This window comes from Populus nigra, chromosome 1, assembly GCF_951802175.1.
Source record: "Populus nigra chromosome 1, ddPopNigr1.1, whole genome shotgun sequence".
Taxonomy (NCBI): Eukaryota; Viridiplantae; Streptophyta; class Magnoliopsida; order Malpighiales; family Salicaceae; genus Populus; species Populus nigra.
The window spans coordinates 4,912,084-4,928,184 of record NC_084852.1 but is presented as its reverse complement, the minus strand read 5'-3'; the positions used below and the strand labels follow the sequence as shown (position 1 = coordinate 4,928,184).

Here is a 16,101-nt window from a genome sequence, read left to right as displayed (position 1 = left end):
CGCCATGATCCTTGTGAAGATGTCTTCACTTACAGCATTATGAAGATAAGAAAGAGCTTTGAATCTCTTTACCTTTTCTTCATTGAAAAACTTCATATGTGCAATTGTGGGATTGTTACCTAGAGGAGTAGGTTACCTATCACTTTCCATTATCTCCCATAAATCAAGAGCTTTGAGATAGGTTTCCATTTTACAGCCCACACACCAAAATTCTGCCCTGTAAACAATGGTGTTTTTGGTGAAAAGTTTGCAGAATCCATTTTTTTAAAAAAAACTCACTTATTCTCTCATGTTTTCACTCACCAACCTTCAAAGCAGAAAGCTTTGATTTATCCTCACTGTACTCTCATGTTTCTCACTCACAAAAACCCCTTCAAAGATCCTAAAGCTCTGATACCAAATGTAGTAATATAAAGAACAAACTTTTGTTTTTGCTGATGAAGAAAAAGAACAAAGAACTAAGTCCACGATGGAAAGAACAAAAAAGAAAGAACACAGAACTTAGTCTTTTAGTATAAAGAACAAAGAGCAGAATTGAGTTGTTGGTTACTGCCATCCCAAGTCTTTTATTTATATAGAAAGAGAAACAACCATTACAGAATTTTAAGGAAAACAGAAACAAGAGACGTACCAGCCATCTTCTCCTTTATCTAAGAAAATGTATACAAGCTAGTTTAATCCTAGATAAACTTAACAAATGAATTCAAAAACATATCCTAATCTAAATAATGATCTCAGCTAACAATTAGATAACCATGCAGTAGATTACTACTAAGTAATCATGTTCTAGCTTAGGTACCAAACTTCAACAGCCACTCCAATTTGGATGGTATTTTATTTGATTTAACCAAATAATAGGACCATCCTGGTGGATGGGATATCTCAGTGGCCTACCAGCTGGTCCTAGATCTGCGCCAGACTTCCTTTCATAGTAAGAGTTTTCAATGTACAGATAGATGAAAAAGAAGTCTATGGTTTATGATATTCTTTTCCATTAGTGAATCGTTTGGCTAGATAGAAACATGAAGGTTTTGGGGATAGAATGAATTGTGGATAGGAAATTTCCCATTAAGACGAAGTTGTGTTTTGAACAAAGCAATCCATAAAGATTTCTCATATTCAATGATTTCCGATGGTTAATTGTTGAATGCTATTAAATGGTTAAAAAAGATAGTAATGAAATAGGGCATGTTCCTTTAAGAGGGGATGAAAAGGTTATTCCTCAAGAAAGAGATTTCGGTAATAAAAGGCATGAAGAAACAAATTACATAATTAACTCCTCAATTGACAATGATAAAGTTGCAGGGACAAAATAAAGAATTATATATCCAATCAATTAGATGGAGATGAAGAAGAAAAAACTATAGGATTGTAAAGAGAGTGATCATGAACTTATAATAAATTTTAAGGATCTATTTCAAAGGCATAAGTAGAGGAGATAGTTTCTTAATTAAGATGATAATGGTGTTAAAATTAAAATTCTTGATTATTCAATTTCTTTTATGGATTGGAATCAACCACTAAAATTCACAAAGAAAAAAGCTCAAGATGTCATTAAGCTTGAGGGTTGTACAAATCCTAAAATTTCTTAGAGTCAACTTTATAGTAATGAAGTAATAGGAATTTCTAGCCAGAATGAAATCAATGGACCAATGATGTAGTTGGGCTAGTAGACAAAGTGGTTATGAGTTGTCGAGTGATGATCTGACGTTACTATATGAAAATTTGGCTTAATCAGACTATGTGGATGACCTAGTAGATACCTTTATATATCAATGGGATAGGTCTAGATTCAAGAAAATATCTAGAATGGCCAAAACTAGCACGCAATTTTTCCTATGATAGCCACCATGTCACTGAATGGGTCGTTGAATCTTTCAAAATCATGATTTGAGCACAGATATTCTTGATATGATAGTTTTTAGTATTTTTCTTATATTTTTTTTAGATTTTATGTTTTAATTCGGATTTTTTATTTATTTCCTTTATGAATTCAAATTCCTGGTTGTTTTTTAAGAGAGTGTAGGGTTTTCTGACCTCTTTAAAAGTCTTGTAACCTTTTAAAGAGGCAATCACAATATGCTTTAATTTTTAGACAATTTGCACAAACTATTTATTCATCATTCACCAGTTTTATAATCCAACAATACAAAAAAAAAAAAACCAACTTAAATATTGTTAGTTTCATGAACTTCATTGAAATTGCATATTAAATCAAATGAATCAACATGGACACAAGTATAACCAATAGATCAATATTTAATTTTCAAATCAATATAAATTCAAGCATAATTTGTGAACCAACATTTAATATTCAAATAGCAATCACAATCCTGAAAATAAATTAACAATCTAACAAAAATTATCAAATCATCTCAAATCACAAATACACGTCAATCCAAATCAACAATGTCCAAATAGTCTAAAAATTATACACAACAATGAGTATTTTGCCTTAAATTTCACAATATTTTAGCAATGTTTTCTAAAAAAATAATCTGAATTTATAAATCGACTAAGGAGAGATCGAGACACCTCAAGCTACTGCAAGAGGCTGTTGCTGTCATAAGGAATTAATTTGTTGTTGTTGTGCAGAAGGAACAGGTACTGCAATGGAGATCTCGTCGGTTGAGATAAAAGAGAGAGAAGAAACAATTGTTGTTGCCTCGTATGGAAGAAGATAGAGGTGGCTATCGTTGGGTATATGAACTCTGATGACTGGTGGATAGTGCTCCTTGACTCTAAAATAATTGGAAGAGGTGAAAGAAATCGAAGTGAAAGAAGATTTTTAACGGAAAAAAAATAAGGACTAATTTAGTGAAAAAATTTCTAAACTGTTACTTATTATTTTTTCATTAAAATTTTTTTTCTTTGATTGAGTTTTTTTATTTATTTTTTTAGAAAAAATTATTAATACGAAAACAATAAGTCAAATGGTTGAAAAATGGGTCTAATCACGTCAAAAACAATTTTTTTTGATAATTTTGTATTTTCTTGGAAATTTTATAAAAAAAATAGAGTAAAAAACTAGATTGTTACAGAGATTTTTTAATCATTAATATAAAGATTTAGAATTATATAATTAGAAATAATAAATTACATGGAATTAACTAGGTAAATCCAAAAGCTCTAGATTTATTTTTATTAATATTATTTCTACAATCTTAAATTTTATTCTTTATTATTTTAATTTATTTTTATCAATTATTTTAGTTTAATTTAGATGGTTAATTCTATAAAATCTAGTTTTATTTCTAAATAGTATTTTGTTTGATAAATTTCATTACTTAATAATATAATTATTACTTAATTACAGATTTGTAGATTTGTTGTGGTTTTGTTCACTTATCAAAGGATTATCACATCAATCAATATTGTTGGGTCACATCAAAACCAAATAAAATCAAAAGCTCTCTAGATTTATTTTTATTATTATTATTATCTCTACAACTTAATTAAGTTTTATTCTTTGTTTTTTTAATTAACTTTTGTCAATTACTTTAGTTTAATTTAGATGGTTAATTCTATAAAATTCTAGTTTTACTTCTGAATAGTAATTCATTTGGTAAATTTCAATACCGATCAGTAGCATAATTATTATTTGTAGATTTGTTGTGATTTTGTTTACTTACAAAGAATTATTACACCAATCAACATTGTTGGATCATTCATTTATTCTGTGAATCTGTTTTACCATATGATTGCATGAAGAAAGATGCTTTAATGTCCTGTGCAAATGGTTTCCATCCAATGTGATTTGTGAATATTACAGCAGGAAAAAAAAGTTCACAGCTGATAGATGATGCTGTGAGAGCAAACACTGTAGCTGTTCCTAGTTCTCAACTGTTGTCCTGTGGTTGGGGAAAGATTATCAGGCGCAGAAATGTGTAACACAGAACATACAAGAAAATTGTTCTGACAACCTATGCTACTTCTCTTATATTTCTGGTTTCATCAGAAGCATGTCTCACTTAATTCATGTTGATGTTGCTTTAAAAAGAAAATGTCTATTTGAAATAGATCTTGGTTTTATTAGGTAAATTGAGATCCAGGTCAGGTCTGTCATTCAGCCACTTCATTTCTCTGTCACTTGCCTTCTCATTTTGGGCAGGAACGTTAATACGGCAGGCTATGTGGGATAATGGAAAGATGCAGACTCTCAACTGGCACCGATGTCTGCCTCTCACCAAGAAATCTCGGGTTTGAGCCTCTCCCTTGAAGTTTAAAGGAAAAACTACCAAACCTTAATATTATCTTTATGGCAGATCTCAAGTCACCTTACCAAGTTAAATTTCACTTTCATATTTTGCAGAAGTGAAATGTTATAGTTCATGGACCAAGCCAGGCATAGCTGGTGTGGAAGTATTCTCAGGGACTGGTGTGGTCACTTCAAATGCATTTTTTTCTTGTCCCATAGGTAAATTTTTCTTATTAAAACAAGATTATGAGGATGGAAAATCCAAACAATATGCACAAATTGAATTAGACACCAGTTCTATTGATGAGAAGACTAAGATTTTGCTGATACAGCACAAGGGGGCTGTAATTTCAATGGAAATTCTGGATATGTGGATGGATGGAAAGGACAAATGGCCGGGAAGAAAGAAAAATAGAGATTAGATCATGTTCAACCCTTTATAGATACTAGGAAATCGCCACCACTCTTGGGAGAATGAACAAATATTAAACTCACAAAAATACCCAAGGATACTGTTGGTTTTGTGATCAACTCGAACTTTTACAGCAGAGAATTAAAGAGATAAGAAAGTTTTTGTTCTTTAAACTGATGTCTTCTTTCACATTGCTTCAGAACTGGTATCACATTATATCTACAGGCACAAATTGTATTAGAAAGTCTTCATCTGATACATTCAAAGCTTGTAACATATCCCTTAACTTTAGGGACCTCTACTGACATTTCGGCAGATTTGCTTCAGCAATAATTCTGCAGAATATCAGTATATTTCTACAGTAAAATACGGTAGACATACACAATAGCAAAATTATCAACATTCTAACAGATACAGAAAGATCACCGCTTTAGAAATTAGAGGTTATAGCTCACCACTGAATGAAATCCACCAAAGAGATCCACGGCTAGACATAAGCTAAACAAGCTTAACTTTATCTTAATCAATCTCACCAACTCTATCCTCTCTTCACTTAAACCACGGGTTACATTTTATATACAAGATCATGCAAATAAAGAGAAAGCAAAATGTAAGCCACATGAAGTTCAACTGACAAATTGCAACTACGAAAGTACTACTTCGATAAAATAAGGAGAAGAATGGATACATTAGAATGGCTGGAGATATCATAGGTTGGCTCATTTAATTCTTTAAGGTGCCTAAGTCATTTGGCTTTTAATTTGCTTAACTTTGGTGACTCCCATTAATGATTTTTCAGCTCCTGCATCAGTTACATTTATGTCTTTGGCATGATTTGGACTGGTAATCCTTTACTTGGAAAGAGTGCTGGATCCCTGCTGATACCATTATCTGCTAGCAACTTCCAAGTAAATTGAGTGGCCAGATAATGGATGGTAACAAGGGTTTCAACTTTTGCAAAGTCATTCCTGGACAAACCCTAGACCCTGCTCTGGGAAAATGCTATCATTCATGTGTGTCATGTTTGTAGCCCAGAATATAAAAAAAACCATAGAAAGAAAAGTATCAATTCATTGTTACTGCAAAGAGAAAGAGATAGAAAGTGAAAACTGAGGAATTCACTTGCCACCCTTCAGGAATAGTGTATCCGCCACACTCTGTATCTTTAACAGCTTTCCTGAAACCACCAAAGAGGAGAGGGAACATTCTTAAGGTTTTCAATGCTACTTCCCATGTGTAATTCATATTTGAAAGGTTCTCCCAGGTTAACAATTCTCCCATGGGTTTTCTCTTAGCTACCTATTCGTGTTCTGCAACGAACATCAATATAAGCATTGCATTGCATTGCACTGCTGTTTGCAATGAATTTACTAATCTTGGACCATTTTAAGAGGGAAAGTTCCATATCCCCTATAAAAGAATAGTGCTTGTGCTTTATTGATAAGTCTTATCAATGAAACTGAATTATAGATATTACACTGAGAAAGAGAATGTCATCTATACCTTTCAGAACACCAGCATAAATTGAAGGTTAATTAGCAAAAAGCCGCATCATATCAGAATAGATGAAGTGTCATGTCCTGCAATCGAAATAAGATAAGAATAACATTATCCACGATCTCCTCAGTCACTACTTCATTGTTTTGATTACGCTTTGCTAAGCAGGCAAGAGGTGATATTTTGGTGAGGATTAGTGCCCCTCTGCAATTCAACCTTCTTTCTGGCTACGAGATCCTACTGTTAAATAATATTTATTTAGTTTTATTTATTAAGGATAGAATAGTATTTTTAATTTAACATATATATAATTTTTTTATATTTAGATTAACACTAAACACTCATAATAAACAGATTATTGAGAATGCTAGCCTCCTTTTGTGTTTGATCTTAATTATTTTAACATGGTATCAGAGCTGGTTTTATGAAACGAGGCTTAATCTCAAACACAGCTTTCGCGGATCCAACTAATTGAGTGATATTTTTTTAGTGATATTTTGTCTTCCACTTCTACCAAATCTGGTATTTCATCTTCCCTTCAGTTTCTGCAATTTGGTATTTGCGTTCAGTTTCTGCAATTTGTTTTGTGTTTTGGCATAATCGTATAACTTCAAGAAGATATTTGTTTAGTTTTTGCGATCTCTTTTCATTTTTTGCAATTTGGTATTTTGTTTTCCGTTGCTTTTGTACTCTGGTTCTCTGTGATTGTTGATTATGGCTACTGAAAGAGATGATTCACTTCAGTCTGTCAATGTGAGGTTGGATGGGAAGAACTATTTGTATTGGAGTTATGTAATGAGAAATTTTTTTAAAGGTAAAAAGATGTGGAGATATGTCAGTGGAACCTATGTGGTACCTAAGAATACTGAAGAAGGGGATGCTACTTTGATAGATACATGGGGAGCAAACAATGCAAAGATCATTACTTGGATTAACAATTCTGTTGAGCTTTACATAGGTACGCAGTTGGCGAAGTATGAGACAGCAAAGGAGGTTTGTGATCATCTGCAAAGGTTATTCACGCAATCAAATTTTGCAAAGCAGTATCAGTTAGAGAATGACATACGAGCTCTTCATCAGAAGAATATGAGTATTCATGAGTTCTATTCTGTCATGACAGATCTTTGGGATCAATTGGCTCTTACAGAATCAGCAGAATTAAAGACATGTGGTTCTTATATTAAGCGTAGAGAGCAGCAATGATTGGTACAGTTTTTAACAACACTTCGTAGTGATTTCGAAGGACTTAGAGGTTCAATACTGCATCGCTCTCCACTACCTTCTGTTGACTCGGTTATCAGTGAGTTATTGGCTGAAGAAATACATCTTCAGTCTTATTCTAAAAAGGATATTCTTTCTACTTTGAATCCTTCTATACTAGCAGTACCCTCTAAGAAATTCTCTAATCACCACCATAAGCCTTACACAGGGATTGGCTTCGATGAGTGCAGTTTCTATAAGCAGAAAGGTCATTGGAAGGCTTAGTGTCCTAAGTTGAGACAGCAGAATCAAGCCTGGCAGCCAGTCACAATCTAATGCTTATAGACCACCTCAGAATTACAAACCACCACATCACAATACCGCAGCAATAGCTTTTTTAGGCTCTATTACCGATCTTAGTACTTTGACTGAGCAATTTCAGAAGTTTCTCTCCTTGCAGCCATAAACAATGTTCGCTTCTTCTTTCATAGGTCAATTGCCTCATAGTTCCTCAGGTATGTCAGATTCTGAATGGGTTTTGGATTCTGGTGCTTTACATCATATGTCTCCAAATTCTTCATCTTTTACTTATGTTTCCCCTTCGTCATCCATTCCTGTTATGACTGCTGATGGTACTCTTATGCCCTTAGCAGGTGTTGGTTCTGTTGTCACACCTCACTTGTCTCTTTCTAATGTTTATCTTATTCCGAACCTTGCTTCTGTTGGTTAATTATGTGATTCTGGTGATTATTTAGTCATTTTTTCCTCTTCTTTTTGTTGTGTACAGGATCTGCGGTCTCAAAAGCTGATTGAGACAGGCCATAGGGAGAATGGACTATACATTTTGGATGAGTTAAAAGTATCAGTTTCTATTGTTGCTACTACTGTTGATTTGTCTTCTTTTCGTTTGAGCCCTTCATCTTCTAGTTTTTATTTATGGCATTTTCATCTAGGACATGTTTCTTCTTTTCGTTTGAGATTTTTGGCATCCACAAGAGCTTTAGAAAATTTGAAAACTTGTGACATTTCTGATTGTAGTGGATGTAAACTGGCAAAAATTTTCGCTTTACCTTTTAATCGAAGTATTTCTGTTTCTTCTTCACCATTTGACTTGATTCATTTTGATGTATGGGGACCTTCTTCTGTTGCCATAAAATGAGGGTCTCAATATTATGTCTCATTTATTGATGATCATACTCGTTATTATTGGGTTTATTTAATGAAATATCGTTCTAAATTCTTTGGTATATATGCAGCTTTTCGAGCTCTTGTCAAAAATCAACATTCTACTATGATCAAAACATAGGCACATTGTCGAAACTGCTCGTTCTTTCTTGTTGTCTATTTTTGTTCCTAGTGAGTTTTAGGGAGAAGTTGTCCTTACTGTTGTAAGTTTGATTAATACAATTATATCTTCTCATAGTTCGGGTCTATCTCTTTTTGAAAAGTTATATAGGTATGTCCCTGATTATTCCTCATTTAGAGTTTTTTGTTGTACTTGTTTCGTTCTTCGTCCTCGTGTAGAACGCAGTAAGTTATCCTCCCGATCCGTTATTTGTGTCTTTCTGGGTTATCGTTGTTTTGATCCAATAACTCAGAAACTTTATGTGTCTCGTCATGTTGTCTTTCTTGAACATATACCTTTATTTTCTATTCCATCCACTACTCATAGCTTGACTAAACATGATTTTATTCGTATAGATCCCTTTTCTAAGGATTTTGGTAGTCATACCTCTCCCCATGTTCTACCAATTTATACTCATAAATCTGCAGGTACTGATACTTTACTCCCTGGCACACCTAAAGCTCTATTCTCATCTACAGCCTCTCAAGCTTCATCTAAGATTGTGGATCCACCTCTACGTTAGTCCATCCATATTCATAAGTCCATAAAACTACCAGATTTTTCTTATTCTTTATTCTTTATCATTTACTTCCTTTTTAGCTTCTATTCATTGTCTCTTTGAGCCCTCTTTCTACGAAGAGGCAATTCTTGATTCGTTTTGGCAGCAAGCTATGGATGAGGAACTTTCTACTTTGTATAAGATAGATACTTGGGATTTGATTCCTCTACCTCCTTGTAAGAGTGTTGTTGGTTGTCGTTGGGTGTATAAGATCAAGATAAATTCTGATAGGTCTATTGAGCGATACAAAGCTAAGCTGGTTACAAAAGGATACTCTCAATAGTATGGTATGGACTATGAGGAGACATTTTTCCCTGTTGCAAAAATGACTACTATTCGTACTCTTATTGCCGTAACTTCGATTCATCAGTGGCATATCTCTCAGCTTGATGTTAAAAATGCCTTCTTGAATGGAGATCTTCAAGAAGAAGTTTATATGGCACCCCCTCCTAGTATTTCACATGACTCTGGATATATTTGTAAGCTTAAGAAAGCATTATATGGTCTCAAACAAGCACATCGTGCTTGGTTTGAGAAATTCTCTATTATGATCTCGTCTCTTGGCTTTGTTTCTAGTAGTCATGATTCTGCTCTTTTTATTAAATACACTGATGCAGGTCATATCATTCTTTCTTTATATGTTGATGACATGATTATTACTGGTGATAACATTGATGGTATTTCAGTTTTGAAGATAGAGTTGGCTAGACAATTTGAAATGAAGGATTAGGTTATTTTCGACAATTCATGGGTATTAAGGTAGCATACTCACCTAGAGGTTACCTTCTTTCTCAGTCGAAATATGTTGCAGATATTCTTAAGCGGACTAGACTTACTGATAACAAAACTATAGATACTCCTATTAAGGTTAACGCAAGGTACTCTTCTTCTAATGGTTTACCTTTGATAGATCCTACTTTATATCGTACTATTATTGGGAGCTTGATATATCTTACTATTACTCGTCCAGATATTGCATATGTTGTTCATGTTGTTAGTCAGTTTGTTGTTTCTCCTACTACTGTTCACTGGGTAGTTATTCTTCGTATTTTGCGATATCTTTGGGGTATAATTTTTCTGAGTCTTTTACTTTCATCCACCTCTTTCTTGGAGCTGCGTGCATACTTTGATGTTGATCATGGTAATGATCCTACAGATCGCAAGTCTGTTACCAGGTTTTGTATCTTTTTAGGTAATTCTCTTATTTCTTAGAAGAGCAAGAAACAATTTATTGTTTCTCAATCATCCATCGAAGCAAAATATCGTGTCATGGCATCTACTATCAAAGAGATTGTTTGGTTATGTTGGTTAGTTGTTGATATAGGAGTTTTATTTTCTCATCCTACTCTTATGTATTGTGACAACCAGAGTTCTATTCAGATTGCTCACAACTCGATTTTTCATGAGCAAACTAAGCACATTGAGATCAATTGTCATCTTACTCGTCATCATCTCAAGCATGGCACCATTACTTTGCCTTTTGTTTCTTCTTCCTTGCAGATTGCAGATTTCTTTACCAAGACGTATTTCATTTCTCGTTTTTGTTTTCTAGTTGGCAAACTCTCGATGCTTGTAGCTGCCGCATCGTGAGTTTGAGGGGAGATGTTAAATAATATTTATTTAGTCTTATTTATTAAGGGTAGAATAGTATTTTCAGTTTAACCTATATATAATTTTTTTGTATTTAGGTTAACACTAAGCACTCATAATAAACATATTATTGAAAATTCTAATTTCTTTGTATTTAGGTTAACACTAAACACTCATAATAAACAAATTATTGAGAATTCTAATTTCTTTGTATTTAGGTTAACACTAAACACTTATAATAAACAAATTATTGAAAATTCTAATCTTCTTTTATGTTTGATCTTAATTATTTTAACACCTTCGACATGTTCCAAACCTTTGCACTTGCCTGGAGGCTGCAGTTGTATCCCGTGAAAAACATGTTAATGGCGACTGACCATACTCCCTCTATATATACTGGGACAAATTGACAAGTTTATCTCTCCGAGACCCTCCTCGTTCGATTCTGAATAGAAGAGAGCAAATGATATTGAATTTTAGCTCCTTGATTAAGGGCAAGACCTTTAAGCGAACATAAAAAACTTGTTTTGGTCGTCTTTCTTAAACATAGGGCAATTCATTCATGGTAAACTTCATCAATAAACCGTGACTTGTTTTCCTTGCCAACGCGTCTCCATATGCATCCAGACTTTCTCATCCATTTTCCCCACATAATGTTTCAGTGATTCAGGCTTCAAAAATGATACAAGAGCATCCCCGACACGCTTGTGATCTTGTCCACTGAGTTCTGCCAAACATTTATCCCCCAAAATCCTCGTCAAAGTTTGTGTTTGGCTTTGGCGAGTGTGATGCTATCGCTGGTGAATGTGAACTTATTTTCAGCCTGGCCATATATGAAAACAGTTGGTTTGCCAAACAGACTTAGCTTTGATATTGGACCGTATTTTTGCCCTCTTCGTTGAAACCATTTTTCTGCAGTATTGGCTCTCATGGCACGCTGAAGTTGTAGGCTATATGGCCTGTTAAGGGAATTCCCAGTGAACCTGAAGGAACCTTCTTTGATGACCTTCTGCACCTGGTAAGCAGAAGGAAGATGGGTACAGGGAAGGTAAAAATGGTGAAAATGTATTCATTTCTGCAGATATGGAGTTGAAGTTAAGTGGGCATGTGACTTATATATGAGAATTATGAGGACAATTAAATTGCTTTTGGTCTTTGGGGTTGTAATTTGGCCATAATTGGCGATTAACCTATAAAAAATTGGTGGGACACATTTTTGGACCATAAAAATTGATTGATCTCTGCGGATGATGTGGAAATTTAGAGGTGTCAACTGTCCTAGGACAGGTACGAGGTTAGGTTGCAATCTAAATTTGGATCATAATTTGCTGTCAGCATTATAAGAAAATTGACGTGGGACACGTTTTTGGCTGGTTTGACCTTGTATCAGAAACGCATGATATTGACCTTGCTCACGGCTATGAATATTATATTAACAGTGTTGTATTATTTGTTATTTTGTGCATTTGATTCCAATGCTTAGCACCAATCAATGCACGAAGACAGATGCTTTGCTGCCTTTGTCATCATGTGGTTTAAGATCGGCCATCAAATTTGATTCGTAAATTGTGAAAGTTAGAGCAGGTATATAGTACTGTGAAAATATGTCTAGTTGGATTTGTTCCTAGTTCTTTTGTGTTGGTTTAACCCTAGTGAATTTCTAGGGTTTTTCCAGTCTCTTCAATTTCCTCCTTGTCCTACATCAAATGAAGACTGTCTATGTAATAACCAAACCTACAATAATAACTTTCTGGGAAGATCCGAAGCCTGAAGTCTACTGGGTAAAATTTCACTCTTTCGTTTTTCTTCCTCTATTGCTTTTTGCAATGCTTCACATGAAGAAGGAGAAGACTGAAGAGATTTCCAAGGAAGTGAAAACTCTCCCACATGCAAGAGGATAAGAGGTTTAAAAATTTACCTCTAATTCTTATCACTTTTTCCTCATCAGGTTTTCATTTACCAGTCGGTTCGAGGAGAAAGGGGAAAGGGGGAAAGAGGGAAAATATTGAAAAGGCACTCAGCATGATGAAGAGAACGCCCCAACTGAGCCAGAAATGGGGTTGTACTTTACTCTTGAACAACATTTTGCCTCATACATTTAATAGCTTCAGCACACACTGGTACAAATCAGTTAAAAATTTTAAAATTCCTCGACACAAATATATGAGTTTCTACAATCTCAGTGCATCTATTGAAATCAGTTATATAAAAACCCTCAAAAGCCTTCACTCAGCCTTAGCTGGAATGTGGTTGCCACCAGCCGCGATTTTGTACAGGTAAAATAGAGTCATAAGAGCACTGCAAGAAAACACAACGGTAAGTGCATAGCTCATGAAATCAAAATAAATGATTCAATCAATAAAGGAAATCCTAATATGGTGATTATTAGATGGAGGGTTTCATAAAGTAAAAGTTGACGCATAGTGGCATGGTGCAATCGTGCACAATACAAAAGAATGGAAGAACTGAAATTTTGAGTGTAAACAAAAAAGAAACTTTGGCAACATGACTTCTAGAATATTAGATCAAAGGTTTCACAAGGTTAATGGTAAGGCATAGTGGCATGATGCAATTACACACAATACAACAGCAGAACCAATATATTTTAGGCACTAGCACATGCTAGAAAAGATACTAAACAAGAGAGAGCTGAAAAGTTCTATGCCAATACCATGCCAGAACGAGGTTGGAATATAGATTTCCAGACCAAAAATCAGATTGAATAGCTCTCGTTTGATTTATATTTCACAGAAAACACTAGAAAAATATTCAGCAAAGAGTACAGTAGATAACCATTGAATATAAGAGGATGAAAGGTGAGATAAGATGTATACAAAATATAAGGCAAATCCATGAATTTTTACATCTACTAATCAATTTTATGATAGGGGTATTGCACATATAATCAGAAAAGAAAGTAGCAGGAAGACGAAAGAGCATGATTTATCTTACCTGATACCAGCAACAATACCAGCAGGCATTATCTTAGAGGTTTGCATATAGCGTTGCCCCATCACAAATGTCAGTATGGCTGCACAAACTGTTTCAAAGGCACATGAATGAATGAATATAATTACAAATTTCCAGACTATTGGAAAACGATGAAGTAATATGGATACAGTTTGAGTAGTAAAGAGAAGGATGCGATGTTTTCTTCATTTTTAACAGTCCTAGTCAACAAAAAAAGATCAGGATCTGAAGCTTTGCAGATGAATATAAAGCATTTATATCCTCCTCTTCGAAGATCAACAAAAACACCATAGTCTTGACATTCAGAATAGGGAAGAAAATCCAATTAACATTTCAGTCAAAATAAACTGTTAAATGGATATTTTCCCTTCTTGGATTCATATGACCATCAACAAACATACACTTGTACTAAAGGTCATTTTTTTCTGTTTTTTCCGCACAATCGATTTTAACGCACAGATTAAACTTGAGAGTAGCTTAGTCCCTCTAATGGAAAATAAGGGTCATTTCATTCACCCCGATCGACAAACCAACTTCTCTTCGTAATAGAGAATGTTCCAATCACCAAAAATACACAGAATGATTCGAGTTGAAAACAAAAACCCTTCAATCAACTTAAGCCCAAATGACTACTTCCACTACCCCTTCATCCCATTCACAAACTAATGTTATTTTCTAGACATAGCATATATAATCACAAACCAAGAGGAACCCATTACAATAATAAATACCATCTCATCTAAATCAAAAAAGGAACCTTATTTACTCCATAAATACTTCAAGCCTTAAACACCATGCTCCTTTCTTTTAATAAGGAAATCCTCACACATACTGTCCGTATCCATTCAATTTTCCATCTTTCACTCATTCCTACTCATTGATTATCAAGATCAACACCATTTCAAACACATAACAAGTTAAATTACAGACACAATCAAGAACGTGAACAGCACCAAACCAAAAAACTACAACCAAATGGAAGAAACAAAGAAAAGAAACAAAAGGGTCTTACCAGTTTCGATAGCCAAGCCAAGAAATGAATTCTTCCTCTTCTCAAAAGCTTTAAGACTCAAGTATCCAGCAAAGATAAGAACCAATCCAGTGCCAGCACCACCTCCCAATGATGCCATACTCCCTTTCTTCAAATACCCAATAACCCCTCCAATCACAAGAACCAAACCATAAGGGATTGTGAAGCAGAAATCATGCATCTTTCTTGGATTTCTTGATTTCCAAGATCGAAACTTTTTCTTCACAGATCAAGCAAAGAATGAGTATTTTTTCTGTTGGTCAACTGTTTGTGGTCGACCAGAAATGAAATGATTTTATTATTTTTGTTTCCTGATTTGCCCTGGGGACTGTCAAGGGAGTTATACAAAACGTAGTCGTTTTGTTAGTTCTAATTGTAAATGGACAGTGGTGGGGGGACCATTTATCTTTATCGGAGTGTGGCAAGCACGGTGGGAAGGAGTGAGTTATACCTGATCAAGTTTGGTTATTTGTTGCTTTATGGTCCTTGTATTTTCATAGTAATGACAAATTGAACATTCTATAAAAACATTTTGCTTGTTGAGTTTCTCTAGTTTAAAAACAAAATTGAAAAAAAATCTAAATTATTAAATCAACCCATGAATCATTCCAATCTATTATTTATATTATATTTTTTTTATTTTTTTATTTTTTGTGCTGACTAGATTGGATTTAGTTAAGTCTACCGGATGATTAAAAATTCAGTAAAAAACAATTCTTGAGAAATAAATTGAGTGCATCCAATCAAAGAGCCTAAAAATGTAACAAAGTAGCAGAATATTGAGACACAAACAGGTCCAAATGAACAAAGTCTAATGGGTTTGGGGCAGACAAGAAAACAAAAGCAAAGCTTGTAGCAACCATGAACTTCCAGTAGTGAACAGAAAATAAATAGCTGAAAAAAGAAAAACAAAATGCAAGCACGTTTTAAACATTTCTGTTAGAATGCTGAGTAAAGAAAGTTAAATTTTCTACAAAATAATTTAATTTAAATCAAAGAATAGCATAACTTGAATAAAAATGGATAGAATATTTTAAAAATAGATGAGATTGATTAATTAAAAACATAGCAAGAATGATCTGGTAAGTAAATCCAAACTGATTTGATAGATAAATTTAGTATCTATACCCGTCCAAGTTAAAAAAGAAATAAATGAATGAATTGAACCAATTTAATCTAGTAAAAAAACTAGATTGTCTCATGATTTAATTAACTGAGATAAAATCCGGTCAAAATCTAATGATTTTTAAAAATATATATTAAAATAATATTTTTTTAATTTAAAAAAAATTATATTAAT

General features: G+C 33.8%; 1 protein-coding gene and 1 pseudogene across 1 annotated transcript; both read right to left on the bottom strand.

The window, feature by feature from the left end:
- Positions 1 to 5,397: 5,397 nt before the first annotated feature.
- LOC133677265 (taxadiene 5-alpha hydroxylase-like) lies at positions 5,398 to 12,328 on the bottom strand (annotated as a pseudogene).
- Positions 12,329 to 12,845: 517 nt separating this feature from the next.
- Positions 12,846 to 15,080, bottom strand: LOC133698699 (protein FATTY ACID EXPORT 5-like). Its single transcript, XM_062121727.1, has 3 exons — positions 14,784 to 15,080; positions 13,754 to 13,841; positions 12,846 to 13,099 (listed from the first exon to the last, which is right to left on the bottom strand). Exons 1-3 carry the CDS (start codon positions 14,980 to 14,982, stop codon positions 13,027 to 13,029), a joined length of 360 nt encoding a protein of 119 aa, XP_061977711.1. The 5' UTR covers positions 14,983 to 15,080; the 3' UTR covers positions 12,846 to 13,026.
- Between the last annotated feature and the right edge of the window lie 1,021 nt (positions 15,081 to 16,101).